This window comes from Anas acuta, chromosome 15 (assembly GCF_963932015.1).
Source record: "Anas acuta chromosome 15, bAnaAcu1.1, whole genome shotgun sequence".
Lineage (NCBI taxonomy): Eukaryota > Metazoa > Chordata > Aves > Anseriformes > Anatidae > Anas > Anas acuta.
In genome coordinates, this window is record NC_088993.1 from 14,668,547 (window position 1) to 14,683,732 (window position 15,186).

The following is a 15,186-nucleotide window of genomic DNA, read 5'->3' on the forward strand; positions in this document are numbered from 1 at the left end:
CTAGCCACATCTCACTCCTGGAGGCTAGGAGAGATGCTAAGAGCAAACAGCTCTAGCACTGCTCTGCACAGCGCTCCTGAGAGCCTGTCTTCACTGAACAGGCAGCAGACACTGCTCCTTTTTCTTCTCAAAGCCCCATGATCTGTTTCTTGCTGTTACAAACAGACCAGAAGCATTACACTCAGAAATCAGGTGAGAAGACACAGAAATGTGTATTATGAGAGAAGACAGGCTGCGCTGAGCAGAAAACAGTGGTGACCTGGCTAGGCTCTCCTTCCACCACCAACTCCATGCCTTGGAGAGAAATCCTGCCTGCTCATTAATTTGAGGCATGAATTCAAATGAACAGCAGATGGTAGCAGCACGTACTACCTGCTAGCCTTCCTGGGAATTCAGGCTTCTCAGATTTTGCCTGTGACACACCAAACATACATGTAGCTGCTTTCTGTGTTTTCCCTCCTTCACACTCCAGAAAAAGAGCAGGGCTCTGCCAATTGCTCTCCAGCTCATACAGTCTAGGACCAGCCTCTCACCTCTTTTTTGACCTCCTTGGCTTTCACCTTGGCTTTGCTCTTCTTGGTAGAGCCCAAGGCATTTGCCAGGCTGACACGAACATCAGATGGGGAGCTAGGGATGCCAGGAGGAGACATGGACGAGGAGCAGCAGGGTGCTTCTTTACCTTTCTTCCGCTGCTAAAAAAAAGAAAAAAGAAGAAAAAAAAAGTAAACACTCCCATTGGTAAAGATCCAGGCCCATAGAAGAAAGGTAGAGCAAAGCAGGTTATGCTCAGGTAGGGTGGCAGCCAAGCTTTCAGCTCAGAGGAAGAGTCAGCAAACAGGAGATGACTGCCACTGCCAGCCAGGGACAGCCCTCAGAAGGCACCAGGAAGGTGGCACAGGGCACAAGGGGCAGTCAGAGAGCATTTGAGCAACCCCTGAGATGGAGCTGAACCCCCCCTGCTCTCTCCTAGCAGAGTTAATCATTCCCCTTTTGCCCTCAGCTCCCACACCAGTGCTGTCAGCATGTTCCTCACCTTGTTCAGCTCCTTCCTGTCCTTCCCCTTGCTGCCCTCCTTTTTAGGGCTCATGGGGGCCCCCTTCCCACAGCGCCCGGGCTTGGAGACAGGAGTGGAGCTGACAGGAGCCGTGGGGGTCAGCAAGGCCGAGGACGTGGTGGCGTCGTGGAGGAAGATCCTCTCGCTCCGGCGCCGGTTCCACAGGTCATCGTCGCTGGCCTCCAGCCCAAACTCAAAGCTCAGGTCCTTGGGGGACTTGAATTTCTTCAGCTTGCGGCCTTTCTCTGCCCCAAGCTTGGACTTGTCAGAGCTTCCAGATCCGGGGTCGAGGCTGCTCGGAGTCTGGCTTGGTGGGATGCTGTTTGCCTCCAGCGGCCCCTTCTTCCCTCGCAGCAGCCCCGAGGGCGACTTCTTCCTGATCTTGATCTCACTCTCCGAGTCGGTGTATTCGAACTCCGTCCCTAGGTGCAAAGGATTCAACCATCAGTCAAAGCCCTGGCTCAGCCCAGAGGGGCCACATCCTGCTGGAAGCTTTTGGGCTCCACAGGAGATGTCATGGCTATTCCACACAGCCCCGGTGTCCCCTTTTCAAACCCCACCATCCCTAAGGCAAAGATCCCCTAGCCCTCCACAAGAAGCAGTTGCTTGGCTGAAGCAGAGCACAAACCCCACAGACTGAGCTTTCCGACCCTTCTGGGTGCAGCTCTCTCCAGCCTCACATTTGTTTCTGGAAAACAAGCTCCTTAATGAATTGAACAAACCCAGATTTCAAGCTTATTTTCTCCCATTGGCCAACAAACACCACCGCGCTAGTTATTGGCTCAAGTAATTATCGTAAAGTCAAGAAACATAAATGGTCTTTTGTCTGTGGCGGATGGAAATCCCCTCGTGTTGCTCTGCATTACAGGCACAGAAGTACCCAGCACCCTGCAAAGCTGTAATGACACCAAGGTGTTCCAGAACCTGATAAAGGAGAGCAAAATCACCGGCCTGCAAGGGCAGAAGGGAAACTGAGGCAGCACCTACACATCTCTGTGACTTTGCCTTTAGACCAACACGGTTTGAAATCAGGCCAGGAGGGTTGGCAGAAATTCTCCTCAAGCCCCACAGTGAACAGCCCCTGTTATGATAACCTGTGCTTGCAGCAGACCCTTGGGAAAGGACATCCACAACTGAACAACACTCGTGGGTAAAAGAAAACGTATGAGGCATGAGTATGGAGAGAAAGCAGCTTCTTTCAGAAATTCAACCTGCAGCAACCTGCTCTCCCCTTCCACCCAAACCTCTTCCCCTGAGACAGCCTCAGCACAAACAGGGAAAGAGCAAGCCTGTCAAAATCAAAGCTGGCAACGCTCGAGATGAAAACCCCATTGGAAATTGCAATGCCCGTGCTCCTCCCTCGCTGCCGCATGAGACAATTTCTAGATGTTTCCAGTTTCAAGGAGGGCAGGTTACAAGGCGATAAATTCTTCACAGAGGCTGTTGGAACAAGTTGGCAAAAGCCTAATATAGCATGGAAATGGTGCTAAAACAAGCTGGGCTCCCAAGGAAGACATCATTTTCCATTCCGGAGCATGCTATAAATTCCATTATCACTTAATAAATATTAATAGAGAATTTATAAATGGAGCCCGTATAGATCTGTCTGACTGGGAACGATGTCACCCAGGGGCACTTGTGCAGCCAGGCATGGGGAGGAGAAGAAATGAAACTCCTATTGCTTGTAACACCGAAACTGATACAGGGTCTGGCATGGCAAACACGTGAGCAGAGGAAGGAACTCTCATTTTGAGTCTGCCTGGCTGGTTTCTATGGGGAAGCTGATGGAATGGGCTAATTGAAGAGGTTTTTCTTCTGCTTGGGTGTCTCTGCTTCTCTGTCCCTGCCTTTAGCATGAGAACCAGGCAGTCAAAGGCAAGGACAGGGCAAGACGTGGCTGGGTAACAATCTGCTTCTCTGCAGCACTGCTGGGACCTCCTGAACCTTCCACCGTGCCCCCACGGCTCCAACCCTAAGCACGCAGCTCACCCATCAGGCTCTGCCGCTCCTCCTTCTTCTTTGCCTTCTGCTTGGCCTCCAGCTGGATGATGGAAAGCGGAGGGGGAACGATGGGGCTGGGCATGGCGCTGGCAGCAAACCTCGCTAGCAGGCCCAGGCCGCTCTCGTCAAGGGCAGGCGACGACAGCCTGTCGGTGCCGTCGGTCCCATAGTCCTCCGCTTCCTCCTCTTCCTCCTCATCCTCCTCTTCCTCCTCCTCGGAGCTGGAATCTAGCACGCAGAAAAGAAGAAGCCCATTACAAACCTCACGGAGCCGTGCGCCGGCCACATTTCCACCCCAGCCTCTCCTGCAAGCTCCGTGCTCACCTAAAGGAGCCCTGAGCCACCCACCAGAAGATGCTGGCCATGGACACGCACGCGTCTCTGTGGCCACACAGCTGGTGTCACCCTGCCTGCCACCACCCCTGAAGGACACAGCAACACGGGATGGCCCCGAGGACCCATCCGAGGCGAGGGAGGGAAGAGCAGGGCGCTGGCGGGGATTTGCAAAGGAAGCCAGGCACCCCTTCCCTGACAGCTCGCGGGAGGGATTAAAAGCTTAACTCCTCCGAAAATCCCAGCCGGGGAGCTGTGGGATTCCCCTCCCGCCCACCACCACCTCGTCCTCCAGCACAAAATCCGTCAGCACAATCAGAATCAGGGATCAGCACGGGAGGGGAATACCGGGGACCAGCCTGCGCCAGGCAGCAGGCGAGGAGGACATGGAGAGGAGAAGGGGCAGGAGGCAAAAATGCAAAGTGTGGGGGGGGATGGGAGGAGGGAAGCAATAATCTGAAAGCGATGGGTTTGGAATGCAGGAGGAGGGAAACTGTATCTGCAGATGAGAAGAGACAAAGGGCGAAAATGACGTTTGCTAGGAGCGGGCTGCAGCAGTTGTGTTGGAGATGGCAACAAGGAGTGTTTGAACGCTCTGCCTCAAAACTCCCTGCCCTTCACTTCCCTCTCTACAGCTCAGGCTAGGGAAGCCCAGCTCGGGAAAGGCAGGACGAGCTGCCCACAGCATCATTTTGGCAAAGAAAGCAGCCTCGCAGCCTGCCTGTGCTGGCACACGCAGGGCACCGGGCTGGGATTTTCCTTGATGGGGTGTGCGCAGCAGGAACTCGGGGGCAGATGCTCCGAGAGGGGTCTCTCTCCCTTCCCGGCAGCACCTCCCCAGAGCCCTTCATCAGCCCAAAGGCAATTAATTTTAACGACACCTCATCCAGGTAGCTCTGGCGAGTCACTACACCAAGGCACGTACGCCACAGGCACACACACACACGCATATACGAGCGCATATACACACACAGATTTCGGGTTTTAACTGTCAGAAGTGGCTCTGCTAAGCCGGATTTCATCTCTCTTGAAATTGAGGGCTTAAATCGGATCACCGGGGTTGCTGAAAGATTTCCACCACTAGCAGGAGCCCTGCTCTCCCCGCCTGAGCCTCCCCTGCCTGAGAGCTCCCTGCCAGCCGCTGGCCCCGCGCCTGAAAGCCGGCCAAATGAGAAACCAGATCCCTTCAAAATGAGCTGGAATGAACACCCAAATCCTTTTCTTTTCACTTATGCCCTCTGGGATAGATAAAAATGTTCTCCACACTTGGTTGTTAAAAAAAAAAATACAATAACACAAGCGTCAGTTTTCCACTCTGGCTTGTTTTTCCGTGACATTAGAAATAACAGGACCATCAGAAAGCAGCGCTCTCGTCCTTGTGTTTTATCAAATGAAGTAATGGCCAGCCTTTTTTTTTTTTTTTTCTCTTTTTCCTTCATACAAGGAGAGCTTTTCTGCACAGCATCCATCAGATAGTCACGGAATACTAATTCTTGACTGCATAGAAATCCCCTCCCCGCCTCAGCCGCTCAAACTGGATCCTTTGGATATAAAAATGCTGCTAAACCAACAGTCCTGCGGTAAATGCCGAGACATCCACACCCCTCTTTGCTCCTTGCATAAAAACCACATGCAAAAAAAACCCAATCCACAGCAAATTAGGATCAGACTCCTTCCCTTCACAGAAAAGGGGGCGCAACTGCTGTTTTTCTACCATGGTTTGCCAAAAAGAAAGGATATTCAGATGAATTTGGCTATTCTGAGGTGCAAGAGCCACCTGCCTGAAAGCAGCAAAGCCATGCCCGAGTTCCTAAACCAGCTTCATTCCACTCAAAAGTGGGGTGCCCCAGCTCCCACCAACAAGCACCCTGGATTTGAGACCTCTTCCTCGCAGCTAACTAGGCTCAAAAATTCAGTAACTCTCAGCAAAATCAAAAAATAACATAAAAAATCAGCTCATCCAGCCCTTCGTGTTGGACCTAAAGTGCTGGCCAAGCCGAGAGCGTCTCGCCTGGGCAGGTAGGTAGAAAAACGGGCAGAAAATGGGGGAATTTTGCAGGAAAATCCCTCCCCGACCTGTCCCACACGACCGCCACGCAGCACGCTTCTCCTTCAGCACTTGAGGACTCTTCCCCAGCAGCCAGCACGGGCTCTGCAGACACGAGGGTATCAAGCTGCTACCGTATTTCAAAGGCACCAAGGTGAAAGAGATTTAAAAGCCACGATGAAAGCTGCTATTACTCATGCCACGGAAAACGTGCGATCCACTAACGCAGCCGGCAGTTATTCTAACCTCCGGCACACACACACGGTGTCACACTACGGAAAGACAACCAAAGATAGCCTCTCGTCAGCATTTTTACCAAAACGCTTATATTTTTATCTGCACGAGATTCAATTTTCAGCCTGAAAAAAAAAAAAAAGAACGTTTTAACACATTCCCAGCCTGCACCCACAGCTCTCTCCTCCTCCACCTCTCGCAGAGAGGGCAGCTCGTTAGCTCTGCTCTGCATGCACAGCGCAGCCCGGCTCCTCTTCCTCCTCATTTCCCAAGAGATGAAAACCACCGAATGAAACAAACCCAGCACACGTTTGGGGCTTCTCTCCAAATCCATGCACTTCTAAACTAAGCCCCCAGATTTATCTTCCTGGTGGCAAATAAGCTGCTGGTTCTCTATGGCCAACCGCATGGCCTCTCGGCAAGACTCATGATGCCCATGTATAACCTGAAGCTGGAGTTTTACTCTCCCTGTACCCATCTGCAGGCTTAAAATGAAGTATACAGAGATGTTTTAGACAACCTAAGTCTCAATTCTTTCTCCTGAAAAAAAAAAAAACAAACAACTAACAAGAAGAAAAGAAACAATGGGACAAAAAAAAATCCAAAGCATTTTTCCAACTATAATTCCGTAAACACCAAGCAAAGGTGAGGAAAAAATATTCGAGGTTAAAGGCAGCTTTTCTGACATTTTTAAGAGCATGTTTAAAATGCATCTTTATATGCGTGTATATACCCACACATGCAATCACACACACACACACAATTCCACAGCCAAAACAAACAAAAGATGTATTTAAATGCTATTGGAACCAGATGAACTGGAGTCAAAGACGACTTTTTTTTTCCAAAAAAATTTTACCTGCATTAAATTCAGAACCAAAACCAAATTAAAAATGCTAAACTTTCTCACTGCTTTTAACAGCTAAGCCACCGTGGCATTTCGCTGTAGGAGAGGCATAAATGAGGATGAGCAGAAATTGGTTAAGCAATTTGGTTTTCAAAGACTGATGTAAACAAGGCGGACTGAGGAGGGTATGAAGAGGGAAGGTTGGGGAAGGGGAGGGGAGTAAAAACACACACTTAAAAAGAGTCATTTCACATTGTAAAAAAAATAGCATGATTTTTTTTATAACACCAAGCAGGCCTACAGCATACAAAGCAGGCTAAGTACAGGCAGACTTTAGACAGCTACTGGGTCCTTGACATCTGATTTGGGTGATCTGTCCAGATTCTGGAGATTGCTTATGTTTGAATTCCCAATTTAAGACTGTATTTTGTCCAGCAAACCAATTCTCGTAATTTGCAGGTTTTTTCCCCCCATACGTGCTGTGCTGCTGACTCCAGAAGTACTTAGAAACAGGATAAAATGTTACGACTATTGCATGGGCTTGGCTGTATGGTGAAATTAGGTATCCCCCAATGTTTTGTCCACTGGGGTAAAACCATCCTCCAGGTCAAGGAAAAGGGGACAGGAAAAAGGTACTAATTTCTTAAGGAAAATAGACATGGACGAGGAAGAAACGTAGGTTTTTGGTCCTGGGAAGTTCATGGCATTTGTTACCCATCCTGATGGCCTTCAAAGGTCCTACGTAGCTAGCAGTTTTCCCTCCAAGGTCACTGGATGAAACACCACAAGCTCTGTCCATTACCAGAACAGCAAGGCTGTGTTTGGTCTGCAAGAAAGCAGTATGTCCTACCTCTTCTATCTCAAAGCAGACGAAAATAAGTTCTCCTGCAGCTACTAATCCTGTATCTGACACAGACAGTGGCAGGGACACGGCCATCCATCACCCTAATACCCAAACAGTCTGCTTTGTGGCTCAGAAACCTTTAAGAGCGTAGCCTTGCAATGCTTCTCCACCTCGGATCCATCTGTAAATCCTTTCCTTTTGCTGGGATAAGGGGTTCCCCAAAAGGAAGTCTGCAAAGAGTGAAGCAGTTCTGGAGTCCTCAAACACAGACACTCAAGCAAATCTTCCATGCAAAACTATTCATGGATAGAGGAAAGTCAAAAGTGGACAGCAATCATCTTCAAAATTAAAAGAACCGAGAGAATGCAAAGAACTACGTGTCATTATTCACGGAGGTAACATCGAAACATCTGAGGCTGACAGATGACATAAAGAAAAGTTATTTTGCCTACCTACATAACAATGGTCAAGGTTCAGGTTCATGGCTAGTGACCCTCGCTGAGAAGTGTCTGCCCTACAACCAGCCAACCACTTTGCTTCTTTAGTGCAGCGTGAGAGCAAATGCAAGAGACCGACACAGACATTCAAAGCATCATGGATAGGGGCAGGGGTGAAAGGGTTGGTCAAGCAGCTGCAAGGAGAAAGCGAGCACTTCTAGAAAAGCTGAGGTTATTAATTGGTTTAGTATCAGGGAAAGCCATTAGAAACCCTATTACCCAAATATCCCTTCAAGTAATGCTTCTGAGAAAAGAACTATAAACCGAAAATAAATAAATAAATAAAAATCATTTGCAGAAAGAACAAAACTGTAACAATAATCCCTCCCGGCCTCCCTCTCCATGCCCACCTCCCACCCCAGGAGGTTTTGCATCTTTGGTTTCCCCACCATTAAATGACACCTCAGAAGGATTTACAATGCATTTTCCCATTTGTTCCAGATTCCCCAACCTCCTCCCATATCCCCTCCCCTCCCAAGACTTTATCCCATAAAACTGGGATAGGTTTTTGGTGTGTTTTTTTTTTTTTTCTTTTAAAAAAGCAGACAGGTTATTTGAAAAATAGACAAAGCCAATTAGGGACAAGTTACCTATCTGCTTACCTGGAGCAAAACCAAAAAGCAAACCCCCCAGAAAATCAAAAACATAGCACCTAAAAGGGACTAATATACTCAAAATTCCCAACAGTAGCAAAATAAACAAAGAAAAGAAGCAGAAAGGAGCAGGGAAGGGGTATCAAGCTGAACGGAAGTTAACACACATTCTTTGTGGAAATGTGGCAATCTCACCACTACATGAAATCCACTATCCCCAGAACATTTTGGGTTCTCTAAGGAATAAATCTAATTTCTTTGAAACGTGTTTTTGTTTTTCTTTTAGATGCATCGGTGGGTCCAGCCCAGAATCAAATCAAACCAAATCAGTATTCTGTATCTTTCTGCTGTGTTTGATTTTTTATCTTAAATTTTCTTTGGAGGATGGGTTTGGAGGGAAGGAAAAACAAACAGGTGCATGGAGGAGATTAAGACCAAAACCTAAGAAAAACAAAAACAAAGCAAAACTATCCAGCCCCATTTTCAATTAACAACTGTCTGAGCAGTGTGAAATACTAAAAAGGCTTTTGCTGTGCTACATTCAGATCTGCCATGTAACTTAATGATAACAACTGGGGATGCTCTTGCTTAGCATTCAGCCCAGACGAGCTACTTTCTTTTGGGAGCCGAGGGCTCATTAAAATGACCTTTCCCCATGATTATTATTTAATGAGTGAGCTCTAAAACAGAAACCCCTTGTGTCTCTGGAGGAAAAGTCTCAAGTAATCTCCTTTCCCACTGAAGTACTAATGACAGGCTGACAAAAAAAAAAGCTGTAATAAAAAAATATTGGGGTGAGGGTGGGGGATGGAAACCATAGACTCAAGTTTAATGCAGTAATTGCCACATCCTTGAGCACTATGGGTTACGTCCAGGCATCTGAAAAAAATTACCACCCAAAAGGGGCATAAAAACTTGCCGTATACATTTTGAAAAGTGAAGAGAAAAAAAATCTCTGGCTCTCAAATAATGGGGACCTTACACACAGCAGCAGCAATAAAGACCGAGTTCCTTCACGTTTATCTGCCTGCCTTGAGAGAGTCTATCAAAAGAGGAAACAGGTTGAAAAAAAAAAAAAAAAGAAAAAAACAAACAACAAAAAAACACTTAGATGAACAAAATAAAAATGAAATTAAAGGGGTGGGGGGTGGGAGAGAGGCCTAGGCTTTATTTGGACAAAGGCAGCGAGCGACAATTGCTAGCAGGGATATTTGAATAATAGAGAGTACCCAGACTAGGTTAATTCCAGTTCTACTCATGGGGAGTGGGAGCAGGAGGGGGATGCAGAGCAGGATGAAGTGAAGCGGCAACCTAATCGCCTGATAAGAGACACAGCAAGAGAGACAAGGTACACAGGTTTAGTTAAAAATGAACTCGATATGTTTAATAAAGCTTGGTATACCAAATTGCAGTACAAACATCAAGTCACACGGCCACACAACAGTATCCCGGTATTAAAAAAAAAAATAGAAAAGAAAAAGTAACTAAATGAAATAAAAAAGGCTTCTTCCAAACTGCTACAAGGCCCATGCCAAAATAAAATAACAAGAAATAAAATAATAATAATAATAGTAATAATAATAATAATAATAATATAATGGTGGTGGTGGCAGCAAGGAAGAAAGTGAGGGAAAAACTGAAGGGAAGGAAAGGAACAGGAAAGCAGGGAGAGGTGGACACTAAAACCCAGTTGATATAAAAGCTCTAAAAGAGCCAGCCAGTAATAATATCACAATGATACAAGTACAAAAAGATAAAAAATAAACGTCGGGCTGATAAAGCAGGCTACGCTGCCAAGAACAAAGATGGCCGCCCTGGCTCCGACCATCAAAATGGCTGACCCCAGCCCGCCAGGCCCCTACTCACCCCCCACCCGCCCACTCCCCCGCAGGCATGGCGGAGGGGTGCGTTTGGGGTTGCGTTTGCTATATGCTAGTAACCTTGATCAAACGAGTCCTCCGAGGAGTCGCTGAAGGAAGATCCTGCCTCGGCCTCCCGCAGCAGCAGGCAGAAGGGCTGCTTCCGACCCACCGCCACCTTGGGCTTCAGCGGCCGCCCGGCCGCCGTGCTGCGGGGGGCTGCCTTGGGGCCGCCGGCCGCCCGGCCACCCTTCCCGGCTGCCGTGCTGTAGAGGCCGGGTGGCCGCGGTTTAGGGGCGGATGGGGGCTGTGCTGGCCACTCGTCCCTCAGGGATCCCTCCTCCTCCGAGTCTGTATCTGCGGTCAAAGCAGGCGGGAAGAACGTTACCTCAGAGAATAGGGTTGGGTTTGGGTTTTTTGAGGGGGGCAAAGGGCTGTTTCTGTGCATTTCTGCGTGAAGAGGCTTTACACCAGGAAAGAAAAGTGCCTGCATGAAGGACTGAGTGCTGCCATGTCCTCCCTGTCAGGCCCTCCATCACAAGTCTGAGGTTCAGCAAGCAGGAGCCGAAAAAACACAAATATGTATTTCCTTCTTTCAGTTACAAATAAACACTCTCCATCTAGGCCAAATGACCTCTTTTTCTCCCTTATGGCAGAAATGTTTTCAGCTCAGAAGAAAACCAAAGTAGATGCTTCCATCATGAAACGTGCACCAAAGGTGCAGTGATGCCAACCAATAACTGTGCTCAAACTGAATCAGTCTCAACCATGGTTATGCTCCATCCTCTGACCTAAATCCTAATGGACCTAATTCAGTTTTCTACATAAACTGACTCTCCCGGAGGGTTTCTGACAGAGGCAGCCAGAGCAAGCCCAGCTGCTAAGGGGCATCAGGTCTAACTCCGAACCTACCACCCCAGACACTCAGCAGCATGCAGCATAAAGTACATCAAAACACAGCAGGGATTGAGACTCCTTGATTCACAAACCCCAACTTCACTCAGCTGTCCTGCTCTGCAGGCAGTGAGATGTTATCCAACTGTCCCTTTCCAGAACCTGATGAGTGGAACAAAAACATTTGGTGCCCCTGGATACAACAGAAGCAGGTAGGAACGGTCACATCCCGACTCACAAACACTTGGTGTTATGGACACAGACTGTTCCAGCCTGGGAGCAGCAGCAGATGTTCTCCAGTATCAGCCCTGATTGCATATCACTCCCACCCCTGTCGTGTTGGATGTGGAGAGGAAAGAATGAGGGGTGGCAATTTAGAAGGTTCAAAGCCCAAATACACAAAAGATTCCGTGAGTCTAACTTCCATTAAAATGTGCAGGAATGGGATACTCATCTCGCCTGCTGGATCTACGCCCAAGGTTTTCAGGACTCCAGCTAGAAAATTAGGAGGTTGGGAGACACAAGCATTTGGCACCAGTCCCATTCTCCTCCACAAGAGCAGCCCACCAGACACGGGAGGTGCTGCCATATGCTCGCCCTGCCTTCCCAAATCCATCACGCTTGAGTGACCAAATGACAGCCTAAGGCCCTTTTCCCTGAACCTGCACACAGCTGAAAAACAGCGTATCAAAGCCGAGCCATTCCTGAGTCGGTTCCTCAGTAACAATAATCCTCTGCTCTGAGATTCATGTGGCAACAGAGGCACAATCCTACACCAGGAGACTCACTGCAGAGAAGAGGACTCAGACTGCAGCCCCCTTACGTCTGGGAAGGAGTTTTTGATCTTGAAACCACAGCACCAAGTGCAAGGACACTGTGAAAGCTCCTTCTGCCAGCAAGGGTCTGTGCTGCCCCACTTACCTCCCCATTATCTCCAGAGCTCCCAGTTGAGGAGCCTTGGGTCTGTTTCTGGAAGCAAAGTGCACAAAAGCAGCACTGCTGGGCGGTTTGTACAGCACAACCAGCCAAAGGCTGTGTTCAAGTTCAGTGGACACAATGGCTCCTATTTTACCACGTAAATGGTTGATTTCATGCCAAACATTTGTTCGGTTGGAGAATCACTAGCTCATCATCTTCCCCATTAGTGAAATTGCTAAACTGGTCTTGCACTGCCACATACATTTGTTATGCATATGAATACCCCATAAGAGTTTTAACATGGGGTTTAAATAGCTGCAAGCAAAGGAAAAAGATACATATGTAAGCGAGCTAAGACAATTAAACAACCAGGCCACAGACCATAAACTCCAAGTCCTTCACATGCTCTCTGCCCTGGTGTCTGTCTGAGCCGTTAAAGACTTTTCTATGCCTGGTCCTATGACCTTCCCGATGCTACCTAAAATTTTACAGATTTTTCCTTCTGTAATAGTGTCTGCTCACTTCCAGGAACCTTTGTTTTGGGGGCCTCAGCACACAGGATGCCAGGGTGGAGACGAACCCTGACGAGATAAATGGGAGGGCTGTACACAGCCAGCCAGGAACCGAGCCATGGCACTGGGAAAAGGCAGCAGGATGCTTACAAACACCAGTGCCCCCAGCAGGTTTTGAGTTCTCTAGCTACCTGCACAGTATAATCCTACCCAAGTCACCAAGGGCCTGTAAAGTGAACTGCTAACCACCTCCTGAGAGGAGAGGCTGTGCGTACTCATCTGACAGGTAGATGGAGAGTGTCTACTCCTACTGAAAGCAAGGACATGAGTTCATGACTTCCTTCCCCACTGATATTCAGAACAACACAGGCCAGGAAGAGATGCAGTGATGTCTGCCACCTCTTGGATGGCGAGTTGGGTGGACATCTCTTGCTCACCCCAAAGACACAGTAGCATTAATTAACCGAGGTGTAGGTAACCTTTCACCTGTGAGCAAAACCAGATCCAGCTCCAACCAAGACCACTTCCAAAAGGCCACAAACCCCCACCACAAGCTCCCACAACAGATTACGCCGTAACAAGAGACAAACGAAGGATTACTTACTATAGGAGTAGCTGCTAACTTCAGATATTGCTGGTGAATGGGAAACCTTGAGCTGATTTTTCACTTTTAACCCCACCTCCATCTTCTTCATTTTGGCAGCCACTTTGTTTTTACCTTCCTTGGCGGTTTTCAATGACAGGCCCAGGTTCTTGGCCAGGCTCTTCTTCTCCTCCTTACTTGGCAGAGCCTCGTGAGGCGGCAGGTACCTGCTGCCACCTCCACCACTTTTCAGCTTCCCCCCAGAGCTGTCAGCAAACTTGAAGGGGGATTTGAGCTTGTCTTGTTTGGTGAGCGATAGGGCCTTGTCAAGCTTGCTGGCTAGCTGCTCCTGATCTGATGGTACCTTCTTTTTCTTAAGCTTTAACTGTCGAGGTGAAAGGAAGGGACACAAGTTAACACAGAGCAGGTAGCGTGGCAGGCCCCAGGGTTTTTAACTAGCCCTCATTTCAGTCTCTTGTGCTTGCCAATTAACAATGCCTCAAAAGGAAAATCTTAATTTCCAGTTGCCCTAGCCCGTCACTGTGCCAGAGAGAAATAGCAAAAGGTACAGCTTCACTATTATTGAATAGTGCAGAATCTCAAGATTAACTCGAAAAAAAATGAATTTTCTTCCAAAATGAACATATTCACAAATCACCATGATTTGGAGTTCTCTTCTTCTCACCTCCTGTTTTTTAGGATTTATTTGGGTTGGTTTTATAAGCTTTTCTCTAAAGGATTAAATATCTTCTCTACCCCAAATTCCAGCCAAACACAGATTTCCATGTAAGTAACCAGCTGCAGTGGCAGGGATGCCAAGAAGACCCAAATACCTCTCAGCAAGAATATCAGCACCCCTGCATTACAGCCAGGGCTGTTACACCCATTCCATATTTTCTTGCTCCTTGAAAAAAAAGTAAATTTACTTTACACATGCTACAGCGAGATAACAGCAGCTGTAACTCAGTACTTTGCCTGCACGCATTTTGGATTTCATCAGCAGCTTAAAGCTCCAGTAAATACATCACTGCTTCAATAGGAGCAGAAGAAGAGCCTGCATTTAAAATAGCAAGCTCGCACTCCCTTGCTCAGAAAATCTGTCCCCCACTGCTGCCTCGACAGCCAGAGGAGTAAGGCAAACGCTGCTCTGGATTCAGTGCAACACTGCAATGCTCTGGCTGGCTCAAAGGTGCTCGCTTTTACCTATTACCAGACCTGCCCAACCTCCATACGCCAACGCTAGCTTTTGTGAACACCCCTCCACTGCAGAAAGCCCTCCCTTGAGGAGCATCTGAACACAGGTGAATTGAGAGCAGATGCTGTAACATCAGGAGGAGTTATTCAGCGCAAGCCAACAATGGCAAAATGGGAAAGAGCTGCTTTTGGCCCGTGGCTCTGCATTCCCCAGGAGGGCACTGACCTCGTTTGAGAAGCTGGGAGCCACATCGTGCTCTTCCCAGCTCTGATTCCTTCCTTTCATCTTGCCACTGCTGCTCTCCACATCCTCGTCCTCCTCTGGGAGGGCCCCCTTGTGCCTCTTCTTCATGCCCTCGCCAGTCTCAGAGTCTTCGGAGAGCAACAAGGACTTGCTCAGTCTGCAAGCCAAGCACAGGATGGGTCAAGGTGGGGGGGGCTTTCCTCCCTGTGATCCCCTCCAAGCTCAAAAGTGAGGTTAAATGTCTCCTAGGAGAGCAGGGATCCTCAACGGGAGCCAAATCCACTGTGAAGTGACAGCAGTTTGGACAAAGCGAGGGCCTGCCTCTTGTTTTCCACCAAAGAGAAGAGCCAAGGAGCCCTCCTCGCACACTCCTGGCCACCAGCACAGATGAGGGGCCTGAAATCAGAGATCTGCAAGATCCTGAAAGGAAGTGTCTGGAGTAACAGCCACCGAAAAGTGCCCAATTTGGTACAGATCAGCAGAGGGAAGGCTGGACAGCTGAGCTGGCCCGTAGGCCTTTTCCCACCTCTGT

The 15,186-nt window shown here is 48.3% G+C and overlaps 1 protein-coding gene across 4 annotated transcripts in view; it reads right to left on the reverse strand.

The window, feature by feature from the left end:
• Positions 1–15,186, reverse strand: part of TNRC18 (trinucleotide repeat containing 18) — a 51,221-nt gene that overhangs the window by 7,672 nt on the left and 28,363 nt on the right. For 3 of the 4 annotated variants that reach the window (XM_068699755.1, XM_068699757.1, XM_068699754.1), the window contains 6 exons: positions 14,637–14,811; positions 13,238–13,601; positions 10,391–10,666; positions 3,044–3,283; positions 1,034–1,476; positions 534–692 (listed from right to left, as the gene is read on the reverse strand). In XM_068699755.1, the coding sequence (XP_068555856.1) occupies positions 534–692; positions 1,034–1,476; positions 3,044–3,283; positions 10,391–10,666; positions 13,238–13,601; positions 14,637–14,811 (1,657 nt within the window). The remainder of the gene's footprint in view (positions 1–533; positions 693–1,033; positions 1,477–3,043; positions 3,284–10,390; positions 10,667–13,237; positions 13,602–14,636; positions 14,812–15,186) is intronic. The other variant, XM_068699756.1, reaches the window with a different exon arrangement.